The sequence below is a fragment of the Pseudopipra pipra genome, chromosome 7 (assembly GCF_036250125.1).
Source record: "Pseudopipra pipra isolate bDixPip1 chromosome 7, bDixPip1.hap1, whole genome shotgun sequence".
In the NCBI taxonomy this organism is placed as follows: domain Eukaryota; kingdom Metazoa; phylum Chordata; class Aves; order Passeriformes; family Pipridae; genus Pseudopipra; species Pseudopipra pipra.
This window is the reverse complement of record NC_087555.1, coordinates 108619-125639: the sequence shown is the minus strand read 5'-3', so window position 1 is coordinate 125639 and position 17021 is coordinate 108619. Positions and strand designations below refer to the sequence as shown.

The 17021-nt window shown below is 42.2% G+C and overlaps 1 protein-coding gene across 4 annotated transcripts in view; it reads left to right on the top strand.

The window, feature by feature from the left end:
* ADARB1 (adenosine deaminase RNA specific B1) overlaps positions 1 to 17021 on the top strand; it is a 70342-nt gene that overhangs the window by 33586 nt on the left and 19735 nt on the right. For all 4 annotated transcript variants that reach the window (XM_064660109.1, XM_064660110.1, XM_064660111.1 and 1 more), the window contains 5 exons: positions 3079 to 4010; positions 10798 to 10912; positions 12795 to 12963; positions 13464 to 13612; positions 14224 to 14392. In XM_064660109.1, coding sequence (XP_064516179.1) covers positions 3079 to 4010; positions 10798 to 10912; positions 12795 to 12963; positions 13464 to 13612; positions 14224 to 14392 — 1534 coding nt within the window. The remainder of the gene's footprint in view (positions 1 to 3078; positions 4011 to 10797; positions 10913 to 12794; positions 12964 to 13463; positions 13613 to 14223; positions 14393 to 17021) is intronic.

Below are 17021 nucleotides of genomic sequence, written 5' to 3'. Positions count from 1 at the left end.
AAAGTGTGCACAGCAGGGAGTGTTTAATATTAAAATCATCAAATTAAAAAAAATAGCCAATAAAAAACAATAGATGCTTTAAGACTAGCAGTGGAGGTTCAAAGCAAGCAATGGGAGGTGTTTTCATGCAACGTCTAATGAAGTTGTAAAGTGCTTTGGCCAGGACATTGTGGATACCAAGAGTTTGTGGGGTCTTTAAAAGCAAATTAGGCATTTTGCTGGGGGGAGGATGGATGGCTCCCTGCCATGCTCTCTTGGACAGCCCAGAGTTTCAAGGCTGCTCTGGGGAAAGGCCACTGTGTCCTTGGTATGTCTTGGAATGATACTCTCTCCTGGGGTCTGCTGGTGGCCCCGTCACAGACAGGGAGCTGGACAAGGAGAGGATGAGCCTGGAAGGTGAGGTGCCTGGAAAAGGGAAGACTGTTTCTGAGCAGCAGGGAGAGGCTGGGCTGGAGGAGTTACTCCATGTCTGAATATGGACAAGATTAGAGATGATTTCTGTGACTCGAACAGGCTACATTTTGGCTAATCTGTCAGATCTTCTCGAGCCCTAAGGCAGTTAGAGGCCCTCACCACTGCTGGGCAGGACAGGCTGAAGAAAAGGACTGAAAGCACGTCTTCACCCTCGCTCTGAGAGGGAGTTCCTTTCTCTTGCAGTCGGGTGACTCTGTGGGTTGAAACAAACACAGGTCCTTTTGGTTTGCGCAGGAATTGTTTTCTTTCCATCGCCTGCTTGGATTTGGATCAACTCCACAGTGTAGAAAATTGCCTCCTTTCCTGGTTCCTTGGTTTGACTCGGGGTGCCAGCTCCCCGCTTGCTTTCTCTCCTAATGTCTCCCACCCCACAGGCTCTCCAAAGCTAACAAGCCCAGTAGCTCTCAGTCAAGGACTAGTTTTCTTCCCTTTTCTCTTATCAGACGAGGTAAGCCTGCAAGCTTATTTCCTGCTCCCTACAAGTCCCCCTTCTCTGTCAGGGCATCATTTCTCCTACCTGGGTTGTGAGATGGATTAAGGAGTTCCTCCAGCTGCCATGCTTACATGCAAAAATTCTTTCTTTAGCGTTCAGCTGGAGCCTGTTCAACTTCTGTTTTCCTTCTGTGGTTTCCACAGGCATTGGTAGTTGTCTTCATATAAAAAGAAAGATAAAACCAGAGACCATTAATTAGTGTCAACTCAGTGATTTATGTTCAGCCTAAAAGTCATGTTGGTTGGTTGATAACAAATTCCTGGTGCCACCTTTAAGGGCAGTGTTCCAGAAATGATGTTTTAGATGAGATGTAATTTTTGGAGATTACAGCTTCAGGTAAGAAACTCACTGTAAGGAAAGATTTAAAAATTCCCTCTATTTGTCCTTGGATTCCTCTACCATAAATATGTATTTATATACAGAATATATGCATAAACAATGTGTATTGACAGTTTTGACCCCATGGCCCACGTTCTGAGGCAATATGTTTGTGGCTGAACAAGAGATACTTGATTAAACGTAGCAGATTTCTAGCAATGAAAGGCTTCAGAATACTCAGTGTTTCAATTCTTGACCAAATTTAATTGAATTAATTGCATGTTCAGTACTGTACAATTCTCTGTTGTGCTGCCGTGATTTAACAAAATGTGTTCCTGTTTTGGCTCTTTCCTTTGATTTTTTTTTTTTCTTCTTTTCTTTCTCTTCGAGCACCGAAAGGAGTAACCTATCAAGCTTTTGCTGGAGGATGTTATAAATGAAAATTTAGTAACCATTCCATCAGCTTTGTAACCTGGGCGAAGTGATGTGTGCATGGTAGGGGATTCTTAGGGAAGACTGAAAGTGCCACTGAAATTTGTCGCTCCGAGAGCTCCCACCTTGGCTTGCTCTCATTTCAGTTAAAATTTATCACCTGGGATCAATGTAGATGTAATATAGATATTTTGAAGTTTTGGAACAGAAGAGTTAGAAATGCTTGACTTACTAAATTTGCCTTTTCATTCACACATGCCAATAGAAAGCACGAGTAATCAATTTCTTTAGTTTTTTTATCAGCGTAAAAATGAGGTCTTTTGAAGTTACAGCAAATTTAATTCTTTAAATATAGCTCTGACATATCATTACCCCGACTTTCTACTTTGAAAATAAACCATTATGTTGTTGTTATTGACTTTCTCTCACCCCATTAAAATATCATCACTGTAAATGTGCAGCTTTTGTCCCACTTCTATTCCTCATAGCCTTAAGAGAGGATCTTTATAATGATTTTTGGGTTTGTAGTTCTGTGACAGCAGTATTTTTGGCAAGGAATTGTGCTTGTAAATGACAAATATAAGTTGTGGGTTTTTTTAATAGAAGGCTGTCTATTGGAAATATATAAAGTAGTCTTGTAGTCATGGTGGCACAGCAGGCAGCTGTAGGCAGCAGGCAGCTGTAGTTCCTGAGTAAAATTGGGGTGAGGTGAAATGAATATTTAGGAAAGGCATAAAAAAAGAATTGAATTAGGAAAATACGGAATAACTAAAGAGAAACAAAAGCATTTAAACACTCTTCAGTCATGGTACCTACCAAAGAGCTGCCTAATTTTTCATTGCTCAGGTTTTATTTATGTAATTTTTCAATTTGAGCAACTAAAAATCACTGAGGCAAAAAAGTAACATGACTAAAATAAGAATAAAATAGAATTAAATACCTGTCTCCGAATTCTGGTCTTAAGCATCCATTTTTATTTTATTAATGGTAGTTGTTTGTTTTATGGGTATATTCTACCATAACTTATATTTCCGATTTAAGGCATTTTTCAGGCTAAATGTAATTTATAAGTAAAAGTTTTGTTCCAGCATAATTTAAATGAAAAAACCAGAGCTATTGTGGGTTTTTGCTATGTGACTGTATCAAATGTGTAGCTTGAAGATCATTGAGTGTGTTATTTCTTGAATCATTGAGACTGTATTACGTTATTATTATTATCTATGGTTGTATTGCAAAAATATTTAACCTGTGAGCACACATCACTTAACCAGTTACAAAGAGAGATAAAGGAATCTATAAATTTTGCATTTACAAGATCCTGCACCGAAGGCATTGTAAGTTACTCTTTCTGGGCACCGCAGGTTCGAGCAGCACCGACATTAAAGAAAACCGCAACGTGGACAACGTTCCCCCCAAAGACAGCGGTGGGACGGGAGCCGGGGAGGGGACACAGCTCTCCAACGGTGGCAGCAGCAGCAGCAGGAAGAGACCTTTGGAGGAGGGCAACAATGGCCATTCCAAATTTCGCCCCAAGAAGAGGAAGAAAATGCCCGGCCCTGTTCTTCCAAAGAACGCCCTGATGCAACTTAATGAGATCAAACCTGGTTTACAGTACAAACTCCTCTCCCAGACGGGGCCAGTCCATGCCCCCATGTTCGTGATGGCAGTGGAAGTCAATGGGCAGGTGTTTGAGGGGTCTGGCCCAACGAAAAAGAAAGCCAAGCTTCACGCTGCCGAGAAGGCTCTGCGGTCTTTCGTCCAGTTCCCAAACGCCTCGGAAGCCCACCTGGCAATGGGAAGGACTCTGTCGGTCAACACGGACTTCACGTCCGACCAGGCGGACTTCCCCGACACCCTTTTCAACGGGTTTGAAACGCCGGTCCCTTCCGATGCTTCCTTTTACCTCGGCTCCAACGGGGACGGCTCCTTCAGCTCTGGTGGGGAATACGGTTTGCCGTCGTCCGCTGTGGCCAGCAGCCTTTCCCAGTCGCCTCTGCCCCCGCCATCACCCTACCCCACTGCCAGTGGCAAGAACCCCGTCATGATCCTCAATGAGCTGCGGCCGGGGCTGAAGTACGAGTTTCTCTCGGAGAGCGGAGAGAGCCACGCCAAAAACTTTGTCATGGCCGTGGCGGTGGATGGTCAGACTTTTGAGGGCTCGGGAAGAAACAAGAAGCTGGCAAAAGCTCGGGCGGCTCAGTTGGCCCTGGCATCCTTGTTTAACATGCAGCTGGACCAGACTCCATCTCGGCAGCCCATTCCCAGCGAGGGGCTCCAGTTGCACTTGCCACAGGTGAGAAATCCTCTGGGTGTTGTTGGTAGCTTTTGGGTGATGACCAGGAGGAGCCAAGTCATGCATACTGAGTCAGCTCTAACAGCATTTCGGCTGTTTATTCTGCTTCTGTAAAGCTGTGTGTGCATATATATATATATATGTCTGTATATATGTATTAGGTGATTTATCCACTTATGGCTTCTGACAATTTCATGAGCTCTTTGTATTCTCTTGCACAGAGAGGAGGCTTTGTTGATGATGTTTTCAGCCTTGATCATGTCATGTAAGAGAGCCCCAGCCCCAGTGCAGTGCCAGCTTGGATTATGGTTTATGCTGAGGAAAGGTTGAATCGCATCTTGCTCATCTCAGGCAGCAAGACTTAATTCAAGCTCAAGTCAGAATTACTGCTTTAAGTAAAATTATTTGATACAACAGTTCTTAGCAGAGAAGAAAATTGTTCTCTCCTGCAAACAGAAATTGTTGGTGTGAACAGAGCTGGGTGATGTAAGTCAAGGTCAGATTAAGTGAGACTGATGCAGTTGCCACTGATTTCCAGGGTCTAAACACAATCAGAGTGCATGTATCCACGATGTGTGGTTCAATAGCTGTCATCTGAAGGGTTGTGCTCTAGGCAAATTAATTAATATGCACATGGAAGTTACTTAGGCAAGTAAATCTTGGATGAGAAAGAGTTTAAATCAAATAATTAATGAACTAGGGAAAATATCAACCATACTAGGCGTAGACCAAAAATTTAAAATAGATAGAATGGAGTAATTTTTATTTTTCTAATGAAGAATAATTCTCCCATGTTTTCTTGCTTGTGTTTCTCCCCAGTCAAACTATGGTAATGATTGTTGGACTGCTTTCTACTGCATCTCTCGGATCTTTTTAATGATATATACCTGTCTAAATTCAAATATTTGCCTGTGACTTTTTTTAAACTTTCTGTTTATTATGAGAATTTTAAGGCCCTGACCTTTTCAATCTCAAAAACATTGTTTTAGATTTTGTTATGATTCTAAGAGTATAAGCATTTTATGTTGTTTTCTCAAAATGAATGGACAGTATGCATATTTTAGAACTTCCTATATGCTTTCTTTTCACTGTTGCACAATTATTGTGTTACTGATGTTTCCTTCATTTTCGAATCCAGGGTCATGGTATTTTGTGTATTAAAATTTCTTCAGTAGATTCAGTAATTTCAGACTGCATTCTCTGCTCCGCTTTTAAAAGTGGATTTGACTCCAGACACCAAAAAAATTTCCCTGCCAGTAATTTATGTGTTATTAGTTCTCGAATCAGTAAAGTGGTGAAAACTGGAATAGGGAAGTGTGAAAAAGCCCGAGGTGAGATGGGGAAGATCTACATGGGTGCTGCCTAATGTAGAACTGATTTCATTTTTTCATTCAGGGGCTTTTGATCAGCTTGTTGTCAAGATATCATCCTTTCTGCACTTCACTATGTTGTATTGCTCTGATTTTAATTACAATTAGCCACTGAGTTACTGGAATTATATCAGGTCTGGTACATATTAGTGATTTTCATCTGGTATGTATTTGATTATTTAAGCATTTGTGGTGTTTTCAAGTCCTGCCTTATTTATTCATTTTTTTTAAAGTCTGTGAGTTGTTTTTAGACTCTTTGACTGTGTAAAAGAGTGTTAAATTCAGAGATACTCCTAAAGTGGGGGAAGTTGGAGAGTACAGGAATGATGTGAATGAGGATACGATTTGTTGTAGGCCATGGACCAAATAAAAAACGTTGATTGGGTTGGAAAAATGGAAACTAGAAACACGCAAGGGAGGAAAAATTCAAATACCAAATGCTTAGGGGAAATAATAGAAGTACAGTGTGGTTGTGCTGATGAAGGTGTTGGAACTGACTGCCTGGGTGGCAGGTTCCAAACCTGCTGGTAAGTTGAGGTGTTTGTTTGTGGTGAGAAAAGTGGATGGAGTGAGAAGTGTCGAGAGGAAAGATGATCCCTGTGACAGGGGTGGTCAGGGGTATGGCTGAAATGCACATCTGTGATCCCACCAGACCTCCTGGTAACTGCAGGGGCCCCAAGGGAAATTAAATGCAGAAATACAAGGTATCAAATGGTACACAAGGGCAGTTGCAATCAAAAACCAGGTTATGGCATGGGAGTAGGTATAATCTTACAGTCTGTACAGGGAGTTACTGAGGTGCTGATGCTGTGATTTTAATTTAAGCTTGTCTGCTTGCTCCCAGCCTGCCTTTTTGTGAGGGACAAAGCAAGATTCACTGCAGTGAGGAACAGTTCTGTGCTGGGAAAGTGAGTTAAAGTCAGTAAGACACTCAACATGTGCCTCACAGTGGGTAAAAATGCCCCACTGAAAAAATCAGCACTCGTCATTTATCACCTTGGCAGTGGGTGTGTTAGGATTGAAGAGGTTGTCAGTCTTGCAATTTGAGAGACTTGCCTCTTCAAAGCAAGAAAAATATTTTTATGGTTAGCTCTGCTCTGTGAATTGATCATAAAATCATAGAATCACAGAATGGCTTGGGTTGGAAGGGCAGGGACACCTGCCACTAGCCCAGGTTGCTCCAAGCCCCATCCAGCCTGGCCTTGGACACTTCCAGGGATGGGGCAGCCACAGCTTCTCTGGACAACCTGTGCCAGGGCCTCACTCACCACCCTCACAGGGAAGGATTTCTTCCCACTATCCCATCTAACCCCACCTCTGTCAGTGGGAAGCCCTTCCCTCCTGTCCTGTCACTCCATGCCCTTGTCCAAAGTCCCTTTCCAGCTCTCTCAGAGCCCCTTTAGGCACCGGAAGGGGCTCTAAGGTCTCGCTGGAGCCTTTTCCAGGCTGAACAACTCTGGCTCCCTTAGTCCGTCTCCAGAGCAGAGGGGCTCCAGCTCTTGGAGCATCTCCATGGCCTCCTCTGGACTCAATCCAATAGGTACCTGTCTGTTTTTTTGTTGGGGGCCCCAGAACTGGATGCAGCAATGAGGGGGTGTCTCACAAGAGCAGAGTAGAGGGGAAGAATCCCCCCCCCTCAACAACCACCCTCACATTACCTCCCACTCCTCAATGCAAGGAGCCACAGGATATACCAAGGGCTCTAAAATGTTTCCTGCAAGTTTCATTCTTTTCCACAGAAGAAAACTGGTTATTTCAGCATTCTTAGATTAGTACCATTAAGAAGTTTAAGTGCATGGCTTGTTTGCAGACTTAGCAGTTGATGAGAACTGGAGAAGACAGCGAAATCTGGTTTCTGGGACAAAGATTATTGTTGAGCACTCAACCACAGCAAGAGCCATGCTGGGCCAGGCAAAAGCTCCTTCTCACACGTCCCGTCCCCTCTGCCACATCCCTGCCATCAGGCCCAGCACTGGGAAGCGTGAGGTTTGCAGGAGATGCTGGTGCTGGCTGAGACTATCTCCACTCACAGAGCTGATCCTGCTGTTGAGCATCGCCTTGGACATCTCAAGAGATGGGACAAGGATGTCCATGGACATCTCAGGAGCAGTGGATGCTCCCTCGGACTTCCTTATTTCTTCATTTTTGATGTCTTTATCATCCTGAGAGAAGTCTCCCAGAGACCACTTGCTTTCTCTCCTTTGTTTCTTTTTCCTTAGACACTCCCTGCTCCCCAAGGAAGGCTGGGAAGGGTCTCACACCTCTGTCAAAGGTGGGATAGTGCTGTCCCTAAAAGACTCAGACCAGCACCAAATGCTTTGGAAAAAAACTGAGAAAAGAACATACAGAAGGGACCTGAAGCATATATTCTCTTTATGGATCAGGTCCATCCCTATTTAGAACAGCTTGTTTCCCCAGGATATTCCATCACCATGTCATTCAGCGTGATTTTACCATTGCCTGGTAGTTTGTCAGCTGCCAGCCATGTTCTCTTGTCCAGCACTTCACGGTGTAAGGTAGAGCAGAATATATATGGATTACAGAAATGAGAGCATAAAACTTGCAGCTGGGAAGCAGTGTCCATAATTGTGCAGTGAGGTCATGGATAAAACAGTGGCATGGGGACTCAGTGCCTTGACCCTGCAGTGATCTGCCCACATGGCTGCAGGGAGGTTAGTAATAATTTAAGACTTTTGTGGTTTAATTTTCCATTTCTAAAACCAGAGTGACTAAAAAAACCCCCATAATTATTTGCTTTCTGTTTCGTGTATTTACCTTAAAGTTCAGCTTTCTGTATTCAGTAAGTACTAGCACAATTAAATGCAGATTTAGTGTGTGGTTGTTGTGCTGTCAGAGCATGGACTTGAACCCAGTTTTGGGTCCTGCAACAAAAAGTTGAACATCATGTCTGAACATCAGTGCCTGACCAGACATGTTCATAGCCTCTGAGAAAAATTGTGTTCCTGAAAAATACAGTAAGTTTCTCAGTTGCAATCCATTCAAATGCATCAAGAAAATTGGTGTTTGCCATGTCAAGAGTCTTCTGACTCCACAAGTTGTGCAATCGCAAAACATGGACCAAGGCTGGCGCAGATGTGACCTGAATGCTGGTCAGTGTCTCCTGGCAGACTCTGGAAAAAGCTGTCGAGCTCTGGAGTCATGAGACATGAGCTTTAGTTATTCCTTCCTTGGCTGCTAAACCTTTTCCAGAAGGAAGTTAACATTGAGAGCATCTCCACGTTATTTCTAGGCTGTTGGTTCTCATGAGCCTTGTTAAGGAAATGAGGGTGAATGGAGCTGGCAGTCTTCAAACATTTTTCTTTTTTTTTCTCTTCTTTTTCCCCTTCTTTTCCCCTTCTCTCTTTCCCTTCTCTCTCTCTTTCCCTTCTCTCTCTCTTTCCCTTCTCTCTCTCTTTCCCTTCTCTCTCTCTTTCCCTTCTCTCTCTCTTTCCCTTCTCTCTCTCTTTCCCTTCTCTCTCTCTTTCCCTTCTCTCTCTCTTTCCCTTCTCTCTCTCTTTCCCTTCTCTCTCTCTTTCCCTTCTCTCTCTCTTTCCCTTCTCTCTCTCTTTCCCTTCTCTCTCTCTTTCCCTTCTCTCTCTCTTTCCCTTCTCTCTCTCTTTCCCTTCTCTCTCTCTTTCCCTTCTCTCTCTCTTTCCCTTCTCTCTCTCTTTCCCTTCTCTCTCTCTTTCCCTTCTCTCTCTCTTTCCCTTCTCTCTCTCTTTCCCTTCTCTCTCTCTTTCCCTTCTCTCTCTCTTTCCCTTCTTTCTCTCTTTCCCTTCTTTCTCTCTTTCCCTTCTTTCTCTCTTTCCCTTCTTTCTCTCTTTCCCTTCTTTCTCTCTTTCCCTTCTTTCTCTCTTTCCCTTCTTTCTCTCTTTCCCTTCTTTCTCTCTTTCCCTTCTTTCTCTCTTTCCCTTCTTTCTCTCTTCCCCTTCTTTCTCTCTTCCCCTTCTTTCTCTCTTCCCCTTCTCTTTTCCCTTTCTTCCCTAGCAGTCTGTTTTTAGAACTGATTGTATTCAAGAGTTTGTGCCTTTTCAGCTGGGTGCCCAGTCTCTCTATACTGCTGCCCATCAGCTGTGTTGATTTGCCCTGGGCTCTCTGGAAGGGTGATGATGGTGATGATGTTCCATTCCTGAGAGCCCAAAACAAGTGTGCAAGCAGATGACACTCATCAACAAGTGTCCTTTTGGGCTTGACATATTTGTTTACATGTGTGTTTAGGACCACATTGGATGCTTGGGTATTCAAGACATCTGTATCACAGAATCCCAGAATGGTTTGGGTTGGAAGGGGCCATAAAGCTCATCTCATTCCAACCCCCTGCCATGGGCAGGGACACCTTCCACTAGCCCAGGTTGCTCCAAGCCCCGTCCAGCCTGGCCTTGGACACTTCCAGGGATGGGGCAGCCACAGCTTCTCTGGGCAACCTGTGCAGGGCCTCACTCAACATCTGTATGGCACTGGCAGGTGTGACACAGGACCTGTGTCCTTGTGGTGTGTGAACCTGTGGGCCAGGTATGTACCCCAGAAAATCTCAGGTGCTGCTGGTTGTCAGCACATGGTTGCCTTGGCTTCAGTTTCTTTTCATGTGAAAATCCAACAATTTGGTCTCGACTCATCTTTTCTAGCTGTTACAGTTCACGTTGTAAAAGTTCAGCTTACAAGTTCAAGCCTCGAAAACAGCAGGTAGGATGAGCTGCAGTGTTGAACTGAATTGTCATTCAACAGGATCAGGACTGGTAGTTTGAAGTTTTCCTTAATTTTCCAAGTTTATCCCCCTTACAGCCTGACTGATAAGGCTGCAAACGTGACTGTTCAAGTTTTCCTGGGGGTGAAAAAGAGAAATCCTTCCTAATTTTGAGATAGCTTACTTGGGGTTAAATTTTCTATTCCTACCTTTGTATACATCTTGTAAAAATAAGAAATAGAAAGTGTTAAACCAGTGTTGAAAGCAAAGTTGTCCTTATTTATGTAACAGCTAGATAAGGAATTAGATTGTTATAAAAGGTTGGTTTGAAGGGCCTGGATTTTTTTACTTCAGTCTTCTTGTCAGGTCCAATGTCAAGGATACTGAAATGATGCGTTTTGAGATTTGAGCATGAGAGTATAGACTTATCTGTCTATCTAGTTGTTCTCCCAAGCCTCAAATGTTCCTCACCATCATGAGCATTAGGTACTTTGATGCTTGGCTTAGGGCTGTCTAACCCTGTTTTAGTAGATGTGGAGCACACATACCTCTGCTTCTACTTGCAGAGAGCTGCGAGTGATGCCTCAATGTCAATTTTTAAAGTGAAAAACTAAAAACTTGTTTCATTTATTATGTATAATATCTTCAAACTGTAAATTTTTATAACATTGCTCCTGCAATTTTTATTTTTAATTTTTTTTTTTCTAATATGCATTTCTTTGTGATCCCACAGGTTTTAGCTGATGCTGTTGCACGCTTGGTTGTAGATAAATTCAGTGATTTGACTGAAAATTTCACATCTCCACATGCACGTCGAAAAGTTCTTGCTGGAATTGTCATGACAACAGGTAAATTAAAAAAAAAATAAGTAGTATTTTAACTGCTTAAATACAAGAGCTCTGTTTGCATTCTAGTAAACTACCTTTTTTCAGTCAAGCGGTATTGAAATATATTTTTACTGTTTAATCTTGAAGGTGGACTAAATATAGTAAATAAATCTCAACTAAGGATATTTACAGGAAAGTTAGACCTGCAAATACTTCTGTTTCCACAGAGTTCCAGTTTCCTGCCTGATTGAGACATCTGAGTAGCCCACGGTGCACAAAATGTAGCTTTTAAAATGAATCACAAAACTTTCTGAAAATAAATAAGTTTCCCCCCCCTCAGTCATGCAGATTGCATTCTTGGTTTGGGCCTATTATGTAAGAATTATGCTTCTTTCCAAGTTTTTAATATTTTGGACTTGGTTATTCTTGCTGTATTTTATTCTTAGTGCTTGATGTGAGTCATTTTAGTAAAAATATCTGAAGAAAGCAGCTTAAGTTTTGGCAGATGGCAGTGGTGTGCACGTGTAAGCAGTGGTGTCGTGGTTCTCTGGTTGCTGACATGAGATCTGTGCTTGTCCAAATCTCCCAAAACAGTGAAGTTCTGCCCTAAACTGATCTACAACCACACTGCTGCTGGATTTTCCATGTGCTAAGGTTGATCTTGGTCTTCAATCCATCTTAACCCTTGTTGGGACATTCACTTTGAGCCTCTCACAAGGCTGTCCCAGCCGTGTCCCCTCCTGGTCTCTTGCCCACCCCCAGCACACGGGCCCTTGGCAGGTTTGGAAAGCCTTGATGCTCCTCAGGCACTGCTCAGGAACAGCCAAACCTCCATCTGGTACAAACACCGTTTTAGCCCCAAATACAAAGCACTTGTGAGGAACATGGTGTCGTTTTGTTTAATGTATTTTGTGGCATTTAAAAGGTTTTTATATAATTACAGCCCTGTATCTGCAATTCTCAGAAGAGCCATGTGCCAAAGAATCAAGACTTAATTAACACGTGAATACCTTTTGATTACCTGAAGAAATAGCTTTACACAGAATTAAAAAACATCTTTGCATGGATACATGTCTGGGGAACCTCTGGAATTAGATGACTCCATTGCATAGCTGTGTGTTGCAGCTCCTTGCTTCTCCTCCAGCCCTTTGGGCAGGAGGGGCCAGCTGGGCTCAGGTTCATTTTTTTAATTTGTTGGGCTTTTTTTTCCCCGAGTGTCTTGCTAGGTGGCATTTTGACCTGTCTTTTTGAGTCCTTCATGCAGCTGGGATTTTTTTGAGTGATAAAGGCAGTTCTCTGTATAGAAAACACCCACCTAATGTATTTTTTTAAGTTCTGTTGTATGGGATGGTTTAATACCAAGAACTACACATTATACTGCTGGTAATCTTTACAGTGATTTAAGCATTTAAATTTCTTCATTCCCTAGTCTTACCTTCCTTGTTGTTAGTTCAGTACCCTTCTGTAATGTGCTGCTGCTTTAATAAACCAGTGCCTTTCAGATTTCTAAAGTCACTGTGAATGTCTGCATAGGTGGTCAGAAGGTACATGCTGAAAGTTGCTGGCTGCCTGAACCTCAGGAAAAAAACCACTTTGGGTCTCAAGCTTTAATAACTCTTCCTGAAGCAGCATTTTTTCCCTGCAGGTTTTCAATTTTTAACTTGTCTAAACTCCAACATGAAGAGCTCATGAGAACCAGAGACTGTGCTGGTACAGGGAGGATATGGCTGACTGAAGCTTTTGTTTTAAAGAAAATATTGGAAGAAAAAAAAAACAAACATTTTTTTTTTAAATAAGCAAACAGCACAAAAAAAAAGAGCCTTCTTTGGGTTCAGCAAGAAGATCACTCAGTAAATTATTTGTGATGTTAATTGCGTCTTCTTCCTGAAATTTTGTTTGGCAGGTACAGATGTGAAAGATGCCCTTGTAATAAGTGTTTCTACAGGAACAAAATGTATCAATGGTGAATACATGAGTGATCGTGGTCTTGCATTAAATGATTGCCACGCGGAAATTATAGCTCGACGGTGCCTGCTGAAGTTTCTGTATACACAACTTGAGCTTTACCTAAGGTAAGCTGGAGGGAAAAGGAAGATGAGCTGATACCACAGGGTTGAAAATCTGTCCATGTAAAACACGTGGCTTCATTATTTCAGTGTGAAGCTCTTGTCCTGTTGCATTAGGATGCTGAATTTAGAACTCGGACCCTTTGCCCTCAAGTGTGACTTGAACAAAACATTTATTCAGTGAGGTGTCTCTCATAAAGGGGGAGGACAGGAAAAATGATTGGGAATCATTCTGTAAACTGCAGACATATAAATCAAAATAATATCAAGTGGGCTAAAAGGTGCTGGTGTTTCATTTGCTGGTAAGTGCCTGAAAGCTCTTGACATCTGGAGATGTTTCGTGTCTTGATGGTCCTTTAATTTTGTTAATTGTAATAACTGTTAGATTAATATTATAAAATTTTCAGCCATCCTGTGTTTGTTTTTAATGCCCGTTAAGACTGCACAGCTTGTGGCTATTTCCATGTTAATGTCAGTTTTGACTCTACCTTTCTTCTCTGTTTCAGCAATAAAGAAGATCAGCAAAAATCCATTTTTATCAGATCAGAGCAAGGCGGGTTTAAGCTGAAGGAGAATGTGCAGTTCCATCTCTATATCAGCACATCTCCTTGTGGTGATGCTCGGATTTTCTCCCCCCATGAAGCAGCACAAGAGGGTATGACAGCAGTCCTCCTCAACCCCAGGGAGCTTAAATTATTCGTGGAGCATGTACCAGTGGCATGGTTAAAATTTAGGTGTCTTCTTTCCTTTTAGCATAGAGGTGTGTTAGACAAAGATCTCTTCCAAAAAAATCTGAGCTGTTCTTCCTCTGTGGTAGAAGTTCAGTATAGAGTGATGAACCCTGTGGTCTTGAAGAGGCTGATGCTAACTGAGATAAGCCAGTGAGTCAGCAAGTATTCCTGCAGAACTAACCATCCCTGTTTCCCTGTTTCTGTCCTTTAACAGCGGTTCTCTGCGTGCCCCTTCCATGGTCTGCCCTGTAACTTCATTTTAATGCTGTAACACCCAGGGCAGAGCTGAAGAGCTGCCTGCTGCCTACTGCTCCCGTAGCAAAAGCTTGGTTTAACTGCAAGTGTGTCCTAGAAGGCAGTATTTGTGAGAGATGTCTGATGCTGTAGCTGATTTGCCAAGAGCAGTAGGAACTATGATGCAAGCGAGCAGTAACTGCAGACAAATACCTCAAATTGATTCTTCTTACTGTCATTCTGTCTGTAAAACCCTTTGAGAATGTTCCTCAGCTGACTCTAAGTGATTTTTGTCCTTCAGATCAAGGGGACAGGCACCCAAACCGCAAAGCCAGAGGACAGCTGCGGACAAAAATAGAATCTGGGGAAGGGACCATCCCTGTGCGCTCCAGTACCACTATCCAGACGTGGGATGGTGTGTTGCAAGGAGAAAGGCTGCTGACCATGTCCTGCAGTGACAAGATAGCGAGGTGAGACACTCAGCAATTGGTTTCTTTGCTGTTCATTTTACTGCTGAAGATGGCTATGCGACAAGGGGGATTGGCCTAAAGCTGAAGCAGGGCAGGGTTAGATGGGATACTGGGAAGAAATCCTTCCCTGTGAGGGTGGGGAGGCCCTGGCACAGGTTGCCCAGAGAAGCTGTGGCTGCCCCTGGATCCCTGGAAGTGTCCAAGGCCAGGTTGGATGGAGCTTGGAGCAACCTGGGCTAGTGGAAGGTGTCCCTGCCCATGGCAGGGAGTGGAACAAGATGGGCTTTAAGGTCCCTTCCAACCCGAACCATTCTGAGATTCTAACAAGAAAGAGGGGTTTTATGGTACTTACAATGAATGTGCAGGGTATTGATGGGCTTATCTCATTAGACATAGCATGAGAGTGGCTGTAATTCCTATGATGAATCTCCTGATTCTTCTCCTGCAATTGGTGTTAGACCCTCTGCTGGCTTCATAGGCAAGGTGAAATCATTCTGTATTATTTCAGCCACATAAAGTCATGACAGCTTTGTTTTTTATTTATATCACTGGGGAATAGCAGAGAAATGTTTTAGATTTTTTTTTTTCCTGAAGTAGTATAGCATTATCAAAACAGTGCAATAAATTTATTGCATTACTTGGATAGCTTCCTCCTATGATATACACCCTTGCCCCATCATTGAAAATGTTCAGAGTCAGGTTGGATGAGACTTGGAGCAACTTGGTCTAGTGGAAGATGTCTCTGCCCATGGCAGGGGGTTGGAATGAGATGGTCTTGAAGGTCCCTTCCAGCCCAAACCATTCTGTGATATCAGATACCTACATTTTCATGCATAGATTACAGTTTTATTATTTTGTACAGTGAAAAGTGTCCCTTTAAAAAAAAAATATTGACGCACTTTTAGTTTTTAACTTTAAAAGTATTTTAATTTTAGTTTAAATAGTTTTATGTATTGTGATTAAATATTTTGTTTCCAGAACCAGTACTTTAATTTATATTTCATCCAATTCCTTCTTTGTTGTCCTTTTTGACAAAGATTAAGAGATTTTTTGTTGTTTTCAAATTCATAAATGGACAAAAGAAAATTTAGCAGTAGTATTCTTTAACAAGTATGGGAGAGTTGCAGCATAATTTTTTTAAATGAGTCTGTGTGTTTGCAGCCTCTGTGCTCTTGCAAAGTGGATGAAAAATGCCAGATTTTTCAGCTAATGACATTTTAGTTATTTTTCAATTTTATATGTATTATATATACTGTAATTAAAATAGCTCTGCTTTTTTCTCAAGTCAGAGCCTGATTCAAAATTTATTAAGGGTATTAAGTTGGAAATATTCTTGTGAACTGCCTATGCCAAATCAAAAATAGAGGAGGAAAGTTATGTAATGGCTTTGTTCCTTTAGTCTTGTCTCAAGTAATCAGCATCTCTGCTGAAGGAAAACATTTTCTTTTAGTTTAAATCTCCCTAACGTAAATGGATACGGCCTTTCAGAAGCTATGACAGGCAGATGTGAAAAGGTAATTCTACAAAATTGACATTTCAGCTTCTTTTATAATATTTTCAATAAAATTCACCAAATAAACTCCCCAGTTTCATGCCTGGGACTTCTCCCAACCATCTGACAGGGGATTCACGCCACATTCTTTTATCACATTGTCATTGCAAATATATATAAAAAAATGAAAATGCAGCCAGTTGTTGAGCTAGAACACATTTGACTCTTTTGTTGATTTTGTGTGATACAGAACAGAATCCATCTCTCGCTTCCGTAGCTAGCTGTCACCTCTCCTTGGGGCTAATGGGAATAATTTTGTTTGTGCCAGTGAAGGAAGCAAATAGAACCCCTTGACACAGAACAAAGACTGTATGACGGGTAAGGAGGCCCAAATTTTCATATTCTTTTTTTTCTTTTTTTTCTTTTTTTTTTTTTTTGACATTTCCCTGACGTGTTTTGTCCATTTACATTTGAAAGAATGCCTTGCTCTGTAGTGTCCAGCAACGAGTCCTCCAGTACACCTCAGACCTGCTGATTTCCACTGAGCTTTCCCAAAGATTCTCAGTCACAGCCTGGAAAAGATGTGGATAAATTTGGGGTGCAGGATTGCACTTGTATCAAACCCCTTGTATCTGAACTGCCTCATCTGTGTGGATTATCTGTATAATCCAAGTTGCTGCCTCTGAGTGCTTTACTGCAGTGTGCTGCCCAGCACGCTCCTGGATCCAGTAGGAACATCCAGGAAAAGTTGTAAGAAACATGGAAGGGCCACGAGTGTAATCCCATTTGGGTTGGAAGCATTAGAACAGGATTATCCTGGTGTGTTAGTGCTTGGTGGCTCTCCAGTGCGGCGTTAGGGTGGTTTCTGTGACCAGAGTAACTTTAATGTACATGCATTTGTTTTAAATGTATCCTGACCTTGTTCCATGGTACTGATGTTGGGTTTTGTCATTCTCCTTTTGATGTGTTTTTCTGCCCACATTTTTGGTTTCAAATAGTGACTTCTCATGAAACATCCCAGTCATGTCTAACATCCTGCTGAGTGGAGTTTTTTTCACCCAGTTTCTCTGGTAGGAAGGCTCTAGAAATTGAGAAGAACTTTTTAGGTTGAATTGTTGACAGGGAAGTCATTGGTGC